Source organism: Semicossyphus pulcher, unplaced genomic scaffold (genome assembly GCF_022749685.1).
Source record: "Semicossyphus pulcher isolate SPU_LCO1_2020_fin unplaced genomic scaffold, fSemPul1.0.p SCAF_23, whole genome shotgun sequence".
NCBI lineage: Eukaryota > Metazoa > Chordata > Actinopteri > Labriformes > Labridae > Semicossyphus > Semicossyphus pulcher.
The window spans coordinates 6,095,917-6,112,319 of NW_027211697.1; the positions used below are offsets into that span (position 1 = coordinate 6,095,917).

The 16,403-nt window shown below is 40.2% G+C and overlaps 1 protein-coding gene across 2 annotated transcripts in view; it reads left to right on the forward strand.

Annotated features, from left to right (window-relative positions):
• The window catches only part of LOC138602534 (voltage-gated potassium channel KCNC1-like), a 65,297-nt gene that overhangs the window by 34,315 nt on the left and 14,579 nt on the right, over positions 1–16,403 (forward strand). The window contains exons 2-5 of one of the 2 annotated variants that reach the window (XM_069674022.1): positions 5,403–5,534; positions 6,817–7,678; positions 10,401–10,615; positions 13,750–13,857. In XM_069674022.1, coding sequence (XP_069530123.1) covers positions 5,403–5,534; positions 6,817–7,678; positions 10,401–10,615; positions 13,750–13,857 — 1,317 coding nt within the window. Of the gene's footprint in view, positions 1–5,402; positions 5,535–6,816; positions 7,679–10,400; positions 10,616–13,749; positions 13,858–16,403 lie in introns of those variants that run through there. The other variant, XM_069674021.1, reaches the window with a different exon arrangement.

Below are 16,403 nucleotides of genomic sequence, written 5' to 3' on the forward strand. Positions count from 1 at the left end.
ATTAGAAGAAGACTTCATCTGTCTGTCTTTATCACTGACCTGACACACAACCACACACACATTTGTACAAATACTTGAGAGCATACTTACACATGTTTTTACTCAAACAAACAGATGATTAAACACACAGACGTGACCATATACACATCATGCAAGCACTTAAACACACCAGGGGTCCGTTTCACAAAGAAGGTTCAACAAACTCTGAGTCTAACCCTGGACTCTGAGTTGATCTACTCTGAGATAGGAAACTCTGAGTTTTTGGTTCCAGAACAGCTGATCAGAGTTAGTTCAATCAACTCTGAGTAGGTTCACCCGGAGTTAAGTGCGTGCACGCTGACTGTAAAAAGCCAGCATTAATGGAGCCCCGACACCACGATTCACCATGGCAACGGTACACAAAAAGAGGTCCTCCTACGTCACACCAGCGGAGCTCGAAATCCTCATGCGGACGTTCAACGAATACGAGCATGTTTTTAGAAAAATAAAGTAACACGGCTGCAGCTGCAAAAGAGAGAGAAGCGGCGTGGGAAGAAACTGCTGCTCGAGTAAATTTGCAAGTTTGAACTGGTCTATTTATTTAATACTTAATCACGACCGGAAGCTAAAATTTATATTAATTTAGGAGCAATCCAGCGGGAGAAAAAAACTTGCATGGAAGCACTTCAATCATATTTTAAATATTAAACAGATTAAATATCATTCAGTGGCTGTTTTAATGTGCATCAGCTTTATCCCTAACATGATGCTGACTTCACATACATTATAATTCATGTTGATTAAACTGAATGTGTTAGTTTAAAAAAAAAAAAAATCCAATAACTAACGGCGTCTTATTTGAGCGCTCTCGGCAGTGGTGGTGGAAAATCTAAAAATGATGACTTTGACACAGATTTGTCTTTTGATTTTTTTTATCATAAATATAAAAGACTTTTGCAAAGCGGTCAGAGCAGCACAGAGACGCAACTTTTCTTCTTTTAATTCGGTAACCGCTCAAACACACGCGTGAGACGGGCTGAATGAATGAAGAAGTCGAATGAGGGTTTTATATTCTAGAGGGAGGAGACAGAGCGAAACTCTGAGTTTCCTGAAGAAAACCTGCTCACGACCAGGTTAGGTTCATAGAGTCTGTTACTACAGTAACTGACCGAGAGCTTAAGTTACCTCTCTCTGTGAAACAGGCTAGAGTTACCCCTCTTTCTCTGGTTTGAGTTACCTCCCTTTGTGAAACGGAAAACTCAGAGTTTCCCTCATTTCAGGGTTAACAGACTCAGAGTTTTCAATAAACCTGCTTTGTGAAACGGACCCCAGCACAACGCACTGCATGTGCACTTTGCAGACATGCACACACACACACACACACACACACACACACACACACACACACACACACACACACACACACACACACACTCACACATTAGGAAGTTGACCTTCATCGTTGACCTCACAGGACTGGATGGGCTGAAAAATGGGATACAGGGAGATGCAGGATAGAGACAGGCAGACAGGGCAACAACAAAATATGTTCTTATTACAGCAACAACAACAACAACAACAACAACAGACTATACATACAAATAATAGTGACAAAACCATATCAGGAGGGGCTGCAAGCAAAGCCCAGCTGCTGCTTGCATTAGCCCTGCTTGTATTTAAATGCAAGGATTGTTTTTTTATGTAGTGTTCCTGCAGTGTTCGTTGTTTTTTACCTTATCTGCATAGGTCTCCTCCTCTCCAAAACAACAGAAAAGTCTGATAATATTTTTATAATCATTTTTTACATTGATGTTGAGGGAAGTCTTGGTCATGTAGTCATGTTTCACATTGCCTCTTTGGCATAACATATGAGACATACTGGCTCTGCCTGTAAAGAACATGTGAGAGTCTGTCCATCCTTGATTAAAAGCTATTTTCTGCTGTATACGTTTTAGTTTTTAGCACATGCAATTGGGAAATTACTTCTCTAACGTGCTTATTTCTCCCACTGTTGTCTCTTGTCTCAATGCTTTAGCTGCAGATTTTTTTTGGCTCAGTAGCATCAAGCTGGATGATTTACAAAGTATGCAATTGGTCTGTGTGTTTTCGGATCTGCTAACACAGTACATTAAGTCTGGAAAAGCATAAATGCTCCGTCAAAGCTGCACAATATTAAGCTAAAAAAAGCAATGTGAACAAAAGAATAGCAATACTTTAGTGAACTGATTTTTTTCCCACCCCAAATGTCTACCAGTACCTCCATGTACAAATGTCCCACATTGCATTGACAAATCAAAGTCACTATCTAAACATTTCAAGTTCCCCCTAAAGAATAAGCTCATCCAGCATCCTTTTAACTGGTCATCATCCGATTCATTGCAAAACTTTGCTGTAAAAAATAAAAACAAAGTCTCTGAAATTGTGGGGAATCTGGGTAGGGGATGTTCACTTGGATAGAAAAATAAAAATAAGGATGAAACAATTTGAAAATGGGTCTTAAAATATGTTTTCACAGCTGTTAATATTCCTGTGCCCCCCTCAAGTAAAATCAGTATGGGAAACACTGCTTCAGTATTAAGTTCAAGCCAGAAGGATCTTAACAGGGTGCTACAGTTATTACATCTCAAGACTAATGTGACTGATTCCAAGCTTTGGAGGGACTCTTCACTTGAACAGGAGCATTGTGGGACAGTTTACAATTACGGGGGTGTGAAAATGCATCCATGTGTGTAATACGGATGAACAGGACTTGGCCTAAATCTAATGTGCCACAGCAATTTCATGTGATGGCTATAAGAAGTGTGGTTCTAAGAGATTTTTCAGTAAAAAGTCACTTCTAAAGCTGCAGGTATCAATGTTTTTAAGGAAAAAAGATTCAAATGATTGTGTGTAACAGGAAATGGGTCACCTGTTGTGACAAATCCGGAGAAAAATATCAACTGAATCTGCAGTTCCCCTCAGCTCTATAGGTTATTTAAGGACCTTCAGCAATCTCTTTTTAGCTAGTTTTGCTACCCTGGTTATGTTAACCAGCTGTTTTCAGTAAAAAAAAAGTTCTGATACACCCACTACACACTTCCAACACCAGAATAACACAGTTAGCAACTGTCTGGTGAAAACAGTAGAGCATCCAGCAATGAATAAGCCAGATCTTTTCTTGGAGAGTTAATTAAGACATTTAACCAATATCTGCATGCAAGTGCGGCTAACAGTCCACACTTAGATGCTGTCTCTCAACTTAAACACCATTCTCAAGTTGCCTGTCGGACCATAAACAATGACGAACCATTTGAACTCTGACCAATTTACCAGCTCGAAGAAAAGGAAGTCTTTGCCAAATTTCCTTTTTGGCAAACCGCTGTATACACCGAAGCCCCCTAAAAGCTGGCTGTCACTCCCAGAGGCTATATCGTCATCAGAAGATTGCCGATGGGTTCATAGATTGATGAACAACCAATCAAAGCTAAAAGGAGGTTGAACATTAACCTAAGGCCTTGTTTACCTGTGACCGACATGGGTGATTAGATAAGGATAAAAGTTCACACCTGGCAATAGAATGCATCTCCACATACAGTACGTCTCCAGCAACAACATCATTGTTGCCTTGGATACAAAGCTGGGTTCATTGTGGCCAAGGACACTTTCATATTCACACTGCTGAAAGAATGTGGCCCAGACTATATATAATGATGCATTTTTCCCACATTTATCACACACTGTCTTTGATTGATTGCTACTTGGAACCCTGTATCTCAACCTTTCCTTCAATGTTTTAGTTGGTTGCTTCTCAGCAGAAGATGCCAAATACTGTATATATTCTTTATTATGAGGGGGATGGGGTGGTAAAAAAAAAAAAAAAATCAGTCAGAGTCATTGGGTGCCAATGCATCCTCAATGTTTCTTGGGTGCGTTACACCTTAAAGTTTAAATAGGGCTCGACATTCATCAGGTGGACACAAACATCACTTAAAATAATTGCTAAAGTTGTTCCATTGCCCTTTGGATGTGTAAATATGCATTTGTTTGTGAGCATACATGTAGGCTTAGTTATCCATGTCAACTATATAATGGTATTTTATCTACATTATATATATCTACAAAATACAATACTTAATGCTGTACTAACTGCATTTTTTCAGGTCTCCAAATCTTCAAACCGGGCCCCTTTAGAGAACCTCATGTTCTTGATTATAATAGCACCATAGGCATCATTAGGAGGGGGGACTACTATATCAATGCAATCAGTGCAAAATCACCCAGCGCACGTCTCAACACAATGTACACCATGAATGCAGCAATTTTATTGCCCTTGTTTTTGTGGAAGTCTGTTTCCCCATCAATATGTGTACTCTACTTACCTCTAAAGGTCTTAAGAAAAGACCGACTTTCTCTGTGGTATGACAGCTAACAATTAGCAGAGACAATCTTTGCCGTTAGCATACTGTAAGATACTGTCAGACAGAGCAGCAAAGACTCTAACGACATTGATTGGTTGACACACACACACACACACAAAAAAGAACTGAATTCAGGACATTATACTATTTTACATATATTTGTCATGTCCAGGATGAACCTGGACAATCCCCAACAAACTAGGACGTCCTGTCACAGTAATATAACGATTCCAACATTGTATCACACACTGCCTTTGATTGATTGCTTCTTTGAACCCCATATCTTAACCTTTCCTTCAATGTTTCCGTTATTTGCTTATGAGCCGGAGATGCCAAATATATATTCTTTATTATGAGGGGGATGGGGGTGGTTAAAAAAAACTAGAGAGTCAGAATGATTTGCATACCTGTGAAATAAAGTCTTTTTCAGTATTTAGGAAGAGAGATTGCTCAGATAACGATGAGAAACGGTGCAGAACATGACTGATAATACCGAGTGATTTCATGACGTGTGCTTCCATAATGCTGCTCAAAGTAATGCATATGTCAACTTATTGCTCTTTTGTTCATGTACCTGCTTATATTCTTTCTACATACACTCTATTACGTCGTTTTACTCTGTGTACCTCATTACTCTCAGACTATCCATCCATCAGCCCCCCGCCTCCCTCCCTCGCTCCCTCTATCTCTCCGACTCTGCTGTTATCAATGAGATTGCAGCAGTCAGGACATTTGCACTGAATTAACAGCATTCCTCTGCTTTCCTCAGTGTTTTATTGGCGCCACCTATCTGCAGCCTGTTGGCATGACAACTGCTTTCCCACATACTGCAATGGCCCAAACCCCTCCTCCTCCACCAGCAGCCACATGAACACCAAAATACTAATGACACAGACCCAAACTGGCGAGACAAATGTTTGTGTGATGTTGTGACGGTTTCCTGTGATGTTGTTGAGTAAAAAGAGATTTTGTATTCTGCAAATAGTAACACTTCTCATTTCTCTGCTTCTCTCTCTCTCTGTGCAGTATGTGGCATTTGGGTCACTCTTCTTCATCCTCCTCTCCATCTCCACCTTCTGCTTGGAGACCCACGAAGCCTTCAACACCATCTACAACAAAACGGAGACAGTCACCATTGGCAACACGACACATGACGAGGTACAGTGAATTTTAAGTTAATTGTATGAGATGGCCAAATAACTGTTAAAGGGACACTCACATGGTCCAGTGTTGTTTCCCTTCTATTAAGGAAGGTTTGTGATACATAAAATATAAACTAAATAAAACAAGGCTGCAGAGTCAAAAGATTTGCAGTCCTAAGTATGTGTCACCACCAAAAATGCTCAGTTTCCCATGATGTAATCTGCATCTTCCTTTAAGTAGACACTGTTTCATTGTGGATCTTTTCCCGCACAATCACGTCCGCACATGCACCTATCGCCCCCCAAAAAATTGTACAGTACACAAAGAGAGTCTGTTTTGAAGCCCACGCCAAAATACACCTTTTGTCCCATCACTAGCCTTCTCCATATATTCAGAAGTCATTAGGCAGTTTGTTTAAACCTTATTTCTTCAGGATATTGGGGCGGGATTCAATGCTCCTGCTAGGCCTAGGTAGCTCAATTTAGAGGTGGTGCTGCAAGTTATCTGTGACAGAACTTTTTACTTCAAGTGAGAAAAGAGTGACATGATCCAGAGAGGGTTAGACCCAACCTTTGTTAGATTAGGTTTTCCTTTTTTCTGTGATTTTGGATCGGTAGAACCTGAAAAGTATAAAAAATTATAATGATAAATCAACTTTGAACAGAAAGTAGTTTTTGAAAAATATTCCCATATTGCACAATTTGATAACTTTCGGTATAACAGAACAAAATCATCAGCAGTGTGTGACAAATTATTAAACTTTTACACATCTAAAAGCTTTATGCTGGAAACGACCCTTATTTTTTGGATAAATCAATAGCTCGTTATATCCATAATTTTGGTCAAACAATGCCAATCATCACAGCCAAATACGGCATCTTCAAATAGCACGTTGAAGCTATAGAAGCTTGATACTACTGACAGAATTCATCACATTTTTTTGATATGTCAAACAACAAATTTTCAATCATAAAATCGGATAAGGTTTTGTAATATGACCCCTTTGGTCTCGGATCGACTGTGGAATGACGTGGTTAAGAAGACTGCCATCTTGTTTTCACACTGTTTAGTGTGTTGTGCTTTTGCGCTCCTAAGGACCAGGTGGCACAAAACGGTGTCTAGAATAAGGATGACAGGTGTTAGTTAAGCAGAAGTATAAAACCAAAATTTGAGTTCTCATATCGCACTATGTATTGTTACTACTACATCCCATTGCACCTCTATGCCTGTACAATTTAATGAATGAATCAAGTCTTGATAAAATCTGCTCACCCTATTTCTTTCTTCTGCCCTGCAGATCGTGTATGAGGTTGTCACCGATGGCTGGCTGACATACGTGGAAGGCGTCTGTGTCATTTGGTTCACCATTGAGGTGATGCTGCGTGTCATCTTCTGTCCCGACAAGGCAGAGTTCTTCCGCAGCGCCCTAAACATCATAGACTTTGTGGCCATCGTGCCCTTTTACCTGGAGGTGGCTCTGAGTGGCCTCTCCTCCAAAACAGCCAAAGACGTGCTGAGCTTCCTGCGTGTGGTGCGCTTTGTACGTATCCTGCGTATCTTCAAGCTGACCCGCCACTTTGTCGGTTTACGGGTTCTGGGCCACACTCTGCGGGCGAGCACCAACGAGTTCTTGCTGCTCATCATCTTCTTGGCGCTGGGCGTCCTCATCTTTGCTACCATGATCTACTACGCCGAACGCATTGGTGCTGACCCAGATGATCCAACAGCTGCAGCTCACACAAACTTCAAGAACATCCCCATCGGCTTCTGGTGGGCTGTGGTGACGATGACCACTCTGGGTTACGGGGATATGTACCCTGAGACATGGTCTGGAATGCTGGTGGGTGCCCTCTGCGCCTTGGCCGGTGTGCTAACCATTGCTATGCCTGTGCCCGTCATCGTCAACAACTTCGGCATGTACTACTCCCTGGCCATGGCCAAGCAGAAGCTCCCCAAGAAGAGGAACAAGCACATCCCCAGAGCGCCACAGCCAGGCAGTCCCAACTATTGCAAGCCAGATGCCCTGGCCATGGCAACTGCCTCACCGCACAGGCTGATGGGCAATGTGCTCGGGCCAGGCATGGTGGGATCTGGGAGCATGATGGGTACAGGAGACTGCCCACTGGCACAGGAGGAGATCATCGAGATAAACAGGGCAGGTAAGTGTTTAAACAGAATTGAGATCATTCTTGTATGTTTCAGTGGCACAGGTGTGTGGATGTGACGCAAGTGTTTCTGAATGAAAAGCAGTCTTAGAAGAACCACATTTTTATCAAACCCCATAAAGGTGCATTCACACAAGAACTTTAGGCAGATCTTTTAATTTTCCATGAATCATTCCAAGCACTGGTAATCAGAGGACATAACAAATCGGAGCAAGTCTTTTACATCAAGTCCTTTTTTTGCCCTCAGGTGTCTCTTTTTATCCCAGGATCAAAACTTGTAAGGGAGACTTCTGATTGTCTTTTAATATGTCTAATTTCTTCCAATTAATTGATGAATTTAATCTTTTAGTCCATAATTGTCTTAAAATAATATTAAACGCACAATATCAGGGCCTCTAAAGAAGACATCTTTTGCTTTGTTAAGTACTTGTTAAGAGCCATCCAATAAACAGTGATATGAAACAGAGAAAAGATACAAACAGAAAGGCTTGATATTGTTTGCTTTATAAGTGACTAACTTGAAATTATCAGTAATAAAGATTGGTTGCCTCCTCTCAATAAACACTAAATTAAATTTAAAAAAGCCTAAAAACATCTAATCAGAAGTTAAGCTTCCTTCAGTTTCACTGTAAAAGTCAGTATATCGTGCTTGAACGTGGTTGTGGTTGAGGAGTAGCGCACATTGGACTGTATTTCTATGTAGAAGCATGGACACTGTTTTGGACATGGTTTGGCCTGGTCGAAAAAATGATTTGCTGTTGTCAGACATGTGTCATCTCATCTTCTTTACTTTACTACTTATAAAGTTCCAAATACTTAAGTTAATCACTGGAGCAGCCTTAACAAATATGATTATATAAAAGTTTTTCACTTTCCCATCAAAGTGATGACCAGAGGTCAGATTTCAAGCACTGAACTATTGTGAGTCGAGTGTATCTAACAGTTTTTGATGCTGTAAATAACTTGCTGATGTCCTCGTTCCTCCTTGAGTGGAGTGCACTAAAACACATTTTAATTTACGATGAGATGAGGAAGCTTATTACTTTCCCTCTACAAATCCATCTTTTTTCTCTCAAAGCCAGATTGTGTACTGCCAGGGCTGACATGTTAAGATAATCCCGGATTGGGTCTATATAGATGTACAGTAATTTCTGCCTGTCTAAACATTGAACCAGGCCATCTCATCTCCTCTCTGCTCTGCTGCTGACATGTCCATCATCTGCACTGATACAACAGTGTGTGTGTGTGTGTGTGTGTGTGTGTGTGTGTGTGTGTGTGTGTGTGTGGGACTGATTATGTTTGTATGTGTGGTAGCTCGCTGCTTGTGGCGGAGTTGCAATGCGTGCCTTTTACAGGATTTAAGGTTTATAATAATGAATAGTCTTGAGTTTGCTTCGCCACCACAGTGTTTGATAGCAAGCTGACATGTAATGTCAAATGTGATAATATGATACCGATGCCGATATTTGAGGGAAAAATCCACTGTTTACACACAAATGTTAAGAATTTTGAGCTTAAAATAGACCTTTTGAACTCACATTGTGGGAGTTTATTAAGATAATGCACACATACTTCAAAACATATACAGTATGCCGCTACTAACATCTCTGTGATCTTTTATTGAGCCCGTCCAGACATCCTGTGGCTCCTGAAGATGAGATTTGGAGAAACACTACATTTTTTGGATGATAAAATGAATGACTGTATCTGTACCTGTTAAGCAGTAAATCATATCAGATTAGAATTGACAGCTGTGATGAAAGCGACAAACACTGCTCCCCTACAGCCATGTCCTCCTTGTGTTTGTGCGTGCGTGTGTGTGTGTGTGCGCACACCTTCCTTTGTTGAGTTCCTCTCATTCAGTGTCTTTAAATGCTGTGTCTTAGTACATGAAGTGTATGTGAGTGTGTTTTTGTGTGTACAGCTTGCTCTGCTGCAGTGTGTTGGTCATGTGATCAGGACAGCTATCACGAGGCACTAACGCTCCTTTACTACCCCCCTCACCCCCCCTCCTCCCGAACTCTCTCCTCTTCCCTTTCTTTCTTTCTATCAATTTTCCATCTTCTCTTTACCCCTTTTGATTTTATTTTTACCTTCCACTCGTTCTTCTCTCTCACTACTTCTCTTTCATCTCACGTTCCTCGGCTTCCGTTCCTCATCTCCAAATCCCTTCTCCTTGTCCTCCTCTGACTCGCTCCTCACTACTCCTGGTCTTATCTCCGTTTTCCATTTTTATTACTTTGATGCTCTCAACCACCCCCCCCCCTTCTGCCTGTCCCCCCATGCTCCTCCTCCTCTCCCATGACCATTAATCTTCTTTTTCTCTACCTCTCCTCCTCTTCACTCTGTCTCAACCCCCCCCATCTCCTCTTCATGTCTTCCCCCTCTCTCCTTTGCTTTCCCTTTTCCTCTCGTCTCCTCTCTATTTCCTTTCTCTCCCTCCTCTACTGTTTTCACTTCTCCCCTTTTCTCCTCTTCTCTTCATTCGTCGTCTCTTTTTTCTCATATTCATTTCCCAACTTTTCACTTTTTATTAAACTCTGCTCTCATTACCTTTTTTTTCCTTTCTTATCCTTTTCACATCCTAACCCTTTCTTATCCTTTACACATCCTAACCCTTTCCTCTCCTCTTCTCTCCTGTCTTCATCCTCATCCTTTCCTTTCCTCTCCTCTCCACCCCAAAACTACCCCCCAACTCCCCACTGCCCTCTCCCAGACTCCAAGCAAAATGGTGACGCGGCCAACGCGGCCTTGGCCAATGAGGACTGCCCCACCATTGACCAGGTCCTCGGGGACGAGCGTAGCCCGGCCACCGGGGGCCTTGGCTCCACCACCAGCCGTGAGCGCTACCCACATGACCGGGCCTGTTTCCTGCTTAGCACCGGGGAATTCCAGCGCACGACGGACGGGAACGTTCGGAAAGGTAGGAGGGTGGAGGGGGGGAGGCGGAGGATTGAGGGAGGAGGAGGAGGAGTGGGGGGAGGGCAGTACTTGAGTGACAGCAGTGGGCTGTCGCTCAATGCATGGTCCTGATTGATATGTGCTGACAGTGTGTGTTGTGTGCAAAAACGTCATAAAACACTCAAACACACTTGTTCAAACACACATATATTAAATTACATGCATATACAGGGGGTAAAAGGGGATTTTACAGGTGTACATGATACCCACCTGCACCCAACAGACACAGACACAGATGCAGCAAAAAGAAGATGCAAAAGAACATACACTACAATGACATAACAAATGTGTGCAACTGTATTTCAAAATAATAGTACTCAATAGAAGATTGCAATATGCTTAAAGTAAGAGTCAGTAACATAAAACACTAAACATAATACATTTTTTCCCCACTCCCCTCCATCACTTTGAGTCTGTGTCACCATAAATGTTCAACATGACCAGCTCTCTCCTGCAGCACAAACAACATATCAATGTCTAATGAACGGCATTGATATGTAATCCAATGATTCTTCTCATTTGCACCTTCAAACTACAGCTGTAGTAGAAGAAGTCCCCTTCACGCATCTATCCTGCATCTTTGCTGCAGAGGTACTGCAGAGGCTGCTGCTGCAGCACTGCCATCTGGGCTAATGTTGAAGTGGCTGGATTTACTCTTCTGTAACATTAAAGTATTTATGGCCAATTTCTTTATGAACTGTGGTCAAAGAATGCTTTATTCAGACTCTACAGATCATTCCCTATAAGGTGTGTCAACAATCAGTCCTCAACACTAAATGCAGGATAACATTGGTCTTCTGTGTGTGCTGTATCATGTGTGGTTATCATTTTTTTAAACTTGTGTACATACAGTTTCATTTCAAAACACTGTCCATTGATTGTGATTATAGTGTTATCTGTAATTTTTTATTGCGGAGTGTTATGAGGATACAGATAACAATGGTGTTATATTATTTTTTCTGCTACAAGAGAAAACATGTAACAAATCCCTTGAAAAGACCGAGGATTGTAAATTGTTGCAATGGTTCAAATTAAACAAACTTAACTTCTTAAAGTTCAGAAAGAAAGGTCAAGGGTGGATGGATGGATTAAAATAAGACAGCCCCGCCTATTCCCCCCGAACAAAGTATCCAGAGCAGTATAGACAGAGAGTCGCGTCAGTGGAGGTCCAATATGCTCCATGATCTGCCATTGCGATGTCGCAACTATCTCTCTCTACGGCTGTGAAGGTACCTAATGCACAATTCCTGTTCAAGCTAAACTTTTGTAAATGCAGTTTTTGTTTTTATACATACACCACTCATGTATGGTTTACATGATCTTAACTAACAGTCTACATGGACATGGACAACCACTTTTACACAATGTTGGTCTCCCAGAGGCTTACATACATCCACATCTCTTTTAATGATGAACTGTAATAAACATGTAGGAATAACTTCTGCATCCATCTTCAGGTCAAAATTAGTCAATACTTATACTTACTTATAACATAATACCCCTAATGACATTTAAATAATCTTCAGCTGTACTTGTTTAGCGCTAATGATTAAATGTTAGCATGCTTATTAGCATAGAAGCATTGTCATTGTGAGCAAGCACAGCATCAGAGAGCCTTCTCTCCGTCTTCTTTAGAAGCTCAATTTCTAAAAACAGCGGGTCAAATGTTACTCAAAACAGGACAGAATTGGGGACTATTATCGTTAAAGAATTATACACAATTGGATGCTCTTGAGTATTTCTAGTAGAAGACACTTTAGGTGATTGAGCTTTATGGCTCAGAGAAATAAGATACATCAGGCTTGTGATATAGTGAGCTTTCGTTAAAGCGCCTGGAAATTTGATATAAAAGTTGAGAGTCTCATTAAACGTCCACAGAAATCTGACAGAGCATAAACCTTCATAACTAACTCATTTTGCTATTTAGACAATCGTTCAATACATATGTCCATTGGCGTCTACCCGGCACCGCACACAACAATAGCACATTATTATTATGAAAATCATCATAACAGAATTTGTTGTTGAGCTGCCGTCTAAATCTGAGGAGAGAGCAGAAGCCCTTCTATCTGAATATACTCATTTCAATTGGTCACTTACTGGTGATTTCCAAAATGCTTTGCTATCCATATCCTAGTTAGCAGTTAGCATACACATTCAACGTTAGCTGAGTTGCAAATATCTTTGCTTTCTAAATGATGGCTCTGTCTAGCTAGTACTATAATATTACAAAGCTAAATTCCCCCTGCCAACGCTCAACACCTGTTGCCAAAATAGATCATCAATTCCCCGAACTAAACTCTAAAAAATATATATATACAGTATAATTAGATACTTTGACCCAGTTCTTTGGTGCATATGCACCACTTGTGCTCTGCCGTCATGCCCAGTGTAGCCGCTTCCATTGAAAGAACAGTGTTGGTCTTTTCTTGGGATTCGATTGATTGATAATAAGAAAAAAAAATCGAAATACCTCCAGCCTCATCCATGTAACGTACTAGCATAATGTTATACTTTCTTGTAACATATAATTGTTAAAATATGTTAAGGTCTGTTTACGGATGTCTTATTTTGAAATGAAACTCTTTATATGTAAATTAACAGTATTTTCAATCTGATCTGGCAGAACACCCAGATCAGATGAGTCACTTTGTCCTCAGTCATCACATCAGGCTTCGTCATTGTTCTGCTGTGTCTCTTTCTCACTCTCTCATGGAGTTGTTTTTTCATGCTTTAATTCACTAACTCTTCATCCTTTCTTTTTCCCTCTCCTCCCTCAATTTACTTTTGCTCACTTCTCTTGTTTGATTTTTACCCACCTTCTTTGTATCGCTGTTTTCCCTTCCTCTTTCATCTCCATTTAACTGTTTGCTGCCTGTCTTTTATTATACTTTATATTCATATTCCTTTTCATTTTTACATTTTTGCCACCATATTGTTTACTGCCACCATCAACTGCTAACACCTTTTGTTTTCAAATATAACCCCTGACTTGTAATCTGTAACACTCTACACATACCTCTATACACTCTCCACATGCTATTTCCTCTGACTCATACGTACAAACACACTCCAAAACACACACCCCAACAGATGGCTCAAAGTCCAGCAGTGTGACATCCTCCCTGGGAGAGGAGTGGTTCAAGCCAGAGGGGCTTCTGCTACAGCAGGAGCTCAGTGTTAACTCCACCTCCTCCTGGATCAAACCATAGAAACACAGAGGTAAAACTTTCACACAGCCCACTGAGTAGTGTGAAACATTTCAACAGTAAACGATACAACCGAACCAAATACTACAATAGATTAAAGCTGATTAGATTAGACTAGATCAGACTTGTTCGAGTATTTTAACATAGCATGTAAGAGATGAGATCAAACTACATTAGATTACATGAGACAGAAAATAGTTAAATTAAGACAAGACTAAACAGGACAATATTAGACTACACTATACTAGATGTAAAGAGATTAGACTCAGCAGGGCTACATTAAATTAGCAAAACTTGAAAAGTTTAAATACACTGGACAAACATATTCATATTTTATTTAATCCAGGTTAAATTAAGCCTAAAACTAAAAAACATCAGACAAGACTAGGGGGGTATTTAATTTCAAGCATCATATTTCACTCTGTGATACCTGTGGGGTAGCTTAGCATCATTTACACATTTTTCTCACACTGGTGCTCTGTACAGGCCCTCATACAGCCTCTGCCTGAAACGACTCAGTCAGCTCTGTCCCTTTAAGAAACCCCACCCCTACAAGCCCGCTTTCTTCTGATTGGTCAGCTCTCCGAGGCCTGCTGTTGAAAAACCTGTGTGAAACCTGGCGTTCACAGCAGCCTGCAGACTGAGCTGACAAGCCTGGGGATTACTCCAACATACTTTTACCTACAGATTTGAAACTTCACCCAAATTTACTTTGGACATCCAACATTGTAACATTATACATATGTCTTAAAACTTGAAACAGCATAATACCCCCTCTTTAAATAGACTAGAATGCACCACACTGGACTAGACTGGATTCGACAGATAAAACACCATTAGGCTGTATAAGGCTAAACTAGATTTTATTAGATATTTGCACAGTTTTATGTGTTTATTCCATATGTTAATTTGCATTTATGAGACTGCAGCAATGAGGGAAACATACAACAACAAATGTTTAATATGATAGGAGTGATAGCAAACAGCAAATGGAACATTTCCTCACAGTTAGATGGAGTGCATAAGATAAGAGAAGATTTCCCACGACCAGGTCACACAAGACAGAATAGGAAATGGACTGCACTTAAATTGCACCTGTCTAGTCTCTTGAGCACTTTATAGTACATGCCTATTCACAAATACATTCATACTCATTCACAATTTGTGGTTCATGACACTTTGACATGGACAGAAGGAGCCAAGGGTTAAACTGCGAGCTTCCAATTAGTGGATGACCCGCACTACCTCTTGAGCCAAAGTCTCCCTATATGAAACCTCGCAACACACAAAGACAAACACACACAGGCACACACACGCACAAACAGATCGAATGCATTACTGCATGCAGGGTGCTTGTTATTGTAAAGCTTTTAAGTGTGGTTTCAGCATCATACAGTGAATAATGGTGTTGTGTAGGGTGGGGGGCATATGCATGGTGTATGTACGTGTGTGTGTGTGTGTATGTGCGCGTGCCTGCGTGCGTAATGCCCAAACACTACAAAAACGAATTGACCTGTCCATTTTATTGGTTCACAAAGGATATATTTCAATCAACCATGATATTATTTTTTCTCTATTTAGTGAACACATTGTACACAATTGAAGAGTCTGGCTACTGTTAGCTTTATTTTCATTGCTTGTTTTTTTATCAACAGTGCTTATCAAGCCATTATGAGCACACTGCTACATATCGCTTGTTCTTTTAAGTGAATGTAGCATTAAGATAATTGCAAGCAGGTTAGCTCCCCTGGATGTGCTGTGGTATAGCCAACAGTACATCCCTTGGTGATGATAATACAAATTACATATAGCCTATATTCAGTTATGCATTATATTTGTGCCTCAATTTTGCATATGGAATGGACGGTTTTAAGAAAGTCAGGAGATTTCTTTGCAAGGAAATGTTTGTTTAAGAGAATTATTAGAGATATAAATAGATCTGCAAAACCTAGGCTTAAAGAGTGAGTGTGTAACCATAACACACATAACCACGGTTAGTGATAAAAGTAAAAGTAACTCTGTCATGCATTGTTTTTGATCAAATAATGCCTTTTATTCAACATTATTATATTAATCTTCATGTAGAATCATGAACAAAACAAAAACGTTATTTCAACTGTGTACATTTATTAGTTTTAGATATTTGCTTATTTTTATATGCAGAGTGCAAAGGCATTATATACATTTTATTTTCTCAAATTAAATTATTTTTGCTAATTGAATTTGATAATGTTCATTCAAAAAATCTATTGCTGTTGTGTCACAAATATAATACCATAGTTACACATGATATTTTAATTCAAAGGAACAATAAACTGTGAAATGTGAAAACTTCAATAGTTTAATTCTTGTGAGATAATGAAGTTTCATCATATTTTATTTAGAAAACAAAAAAACATGTTAACATCATGTAGACAAGTTGGACACACACACACACACACACACAAACACACACACACAGACACAGCACCACTTAACCAAATGAACACACTGTGTGAGTCTGACTGTGTGTGACATGACTGTGTGACTAATTGCATGCTTCTATGTAC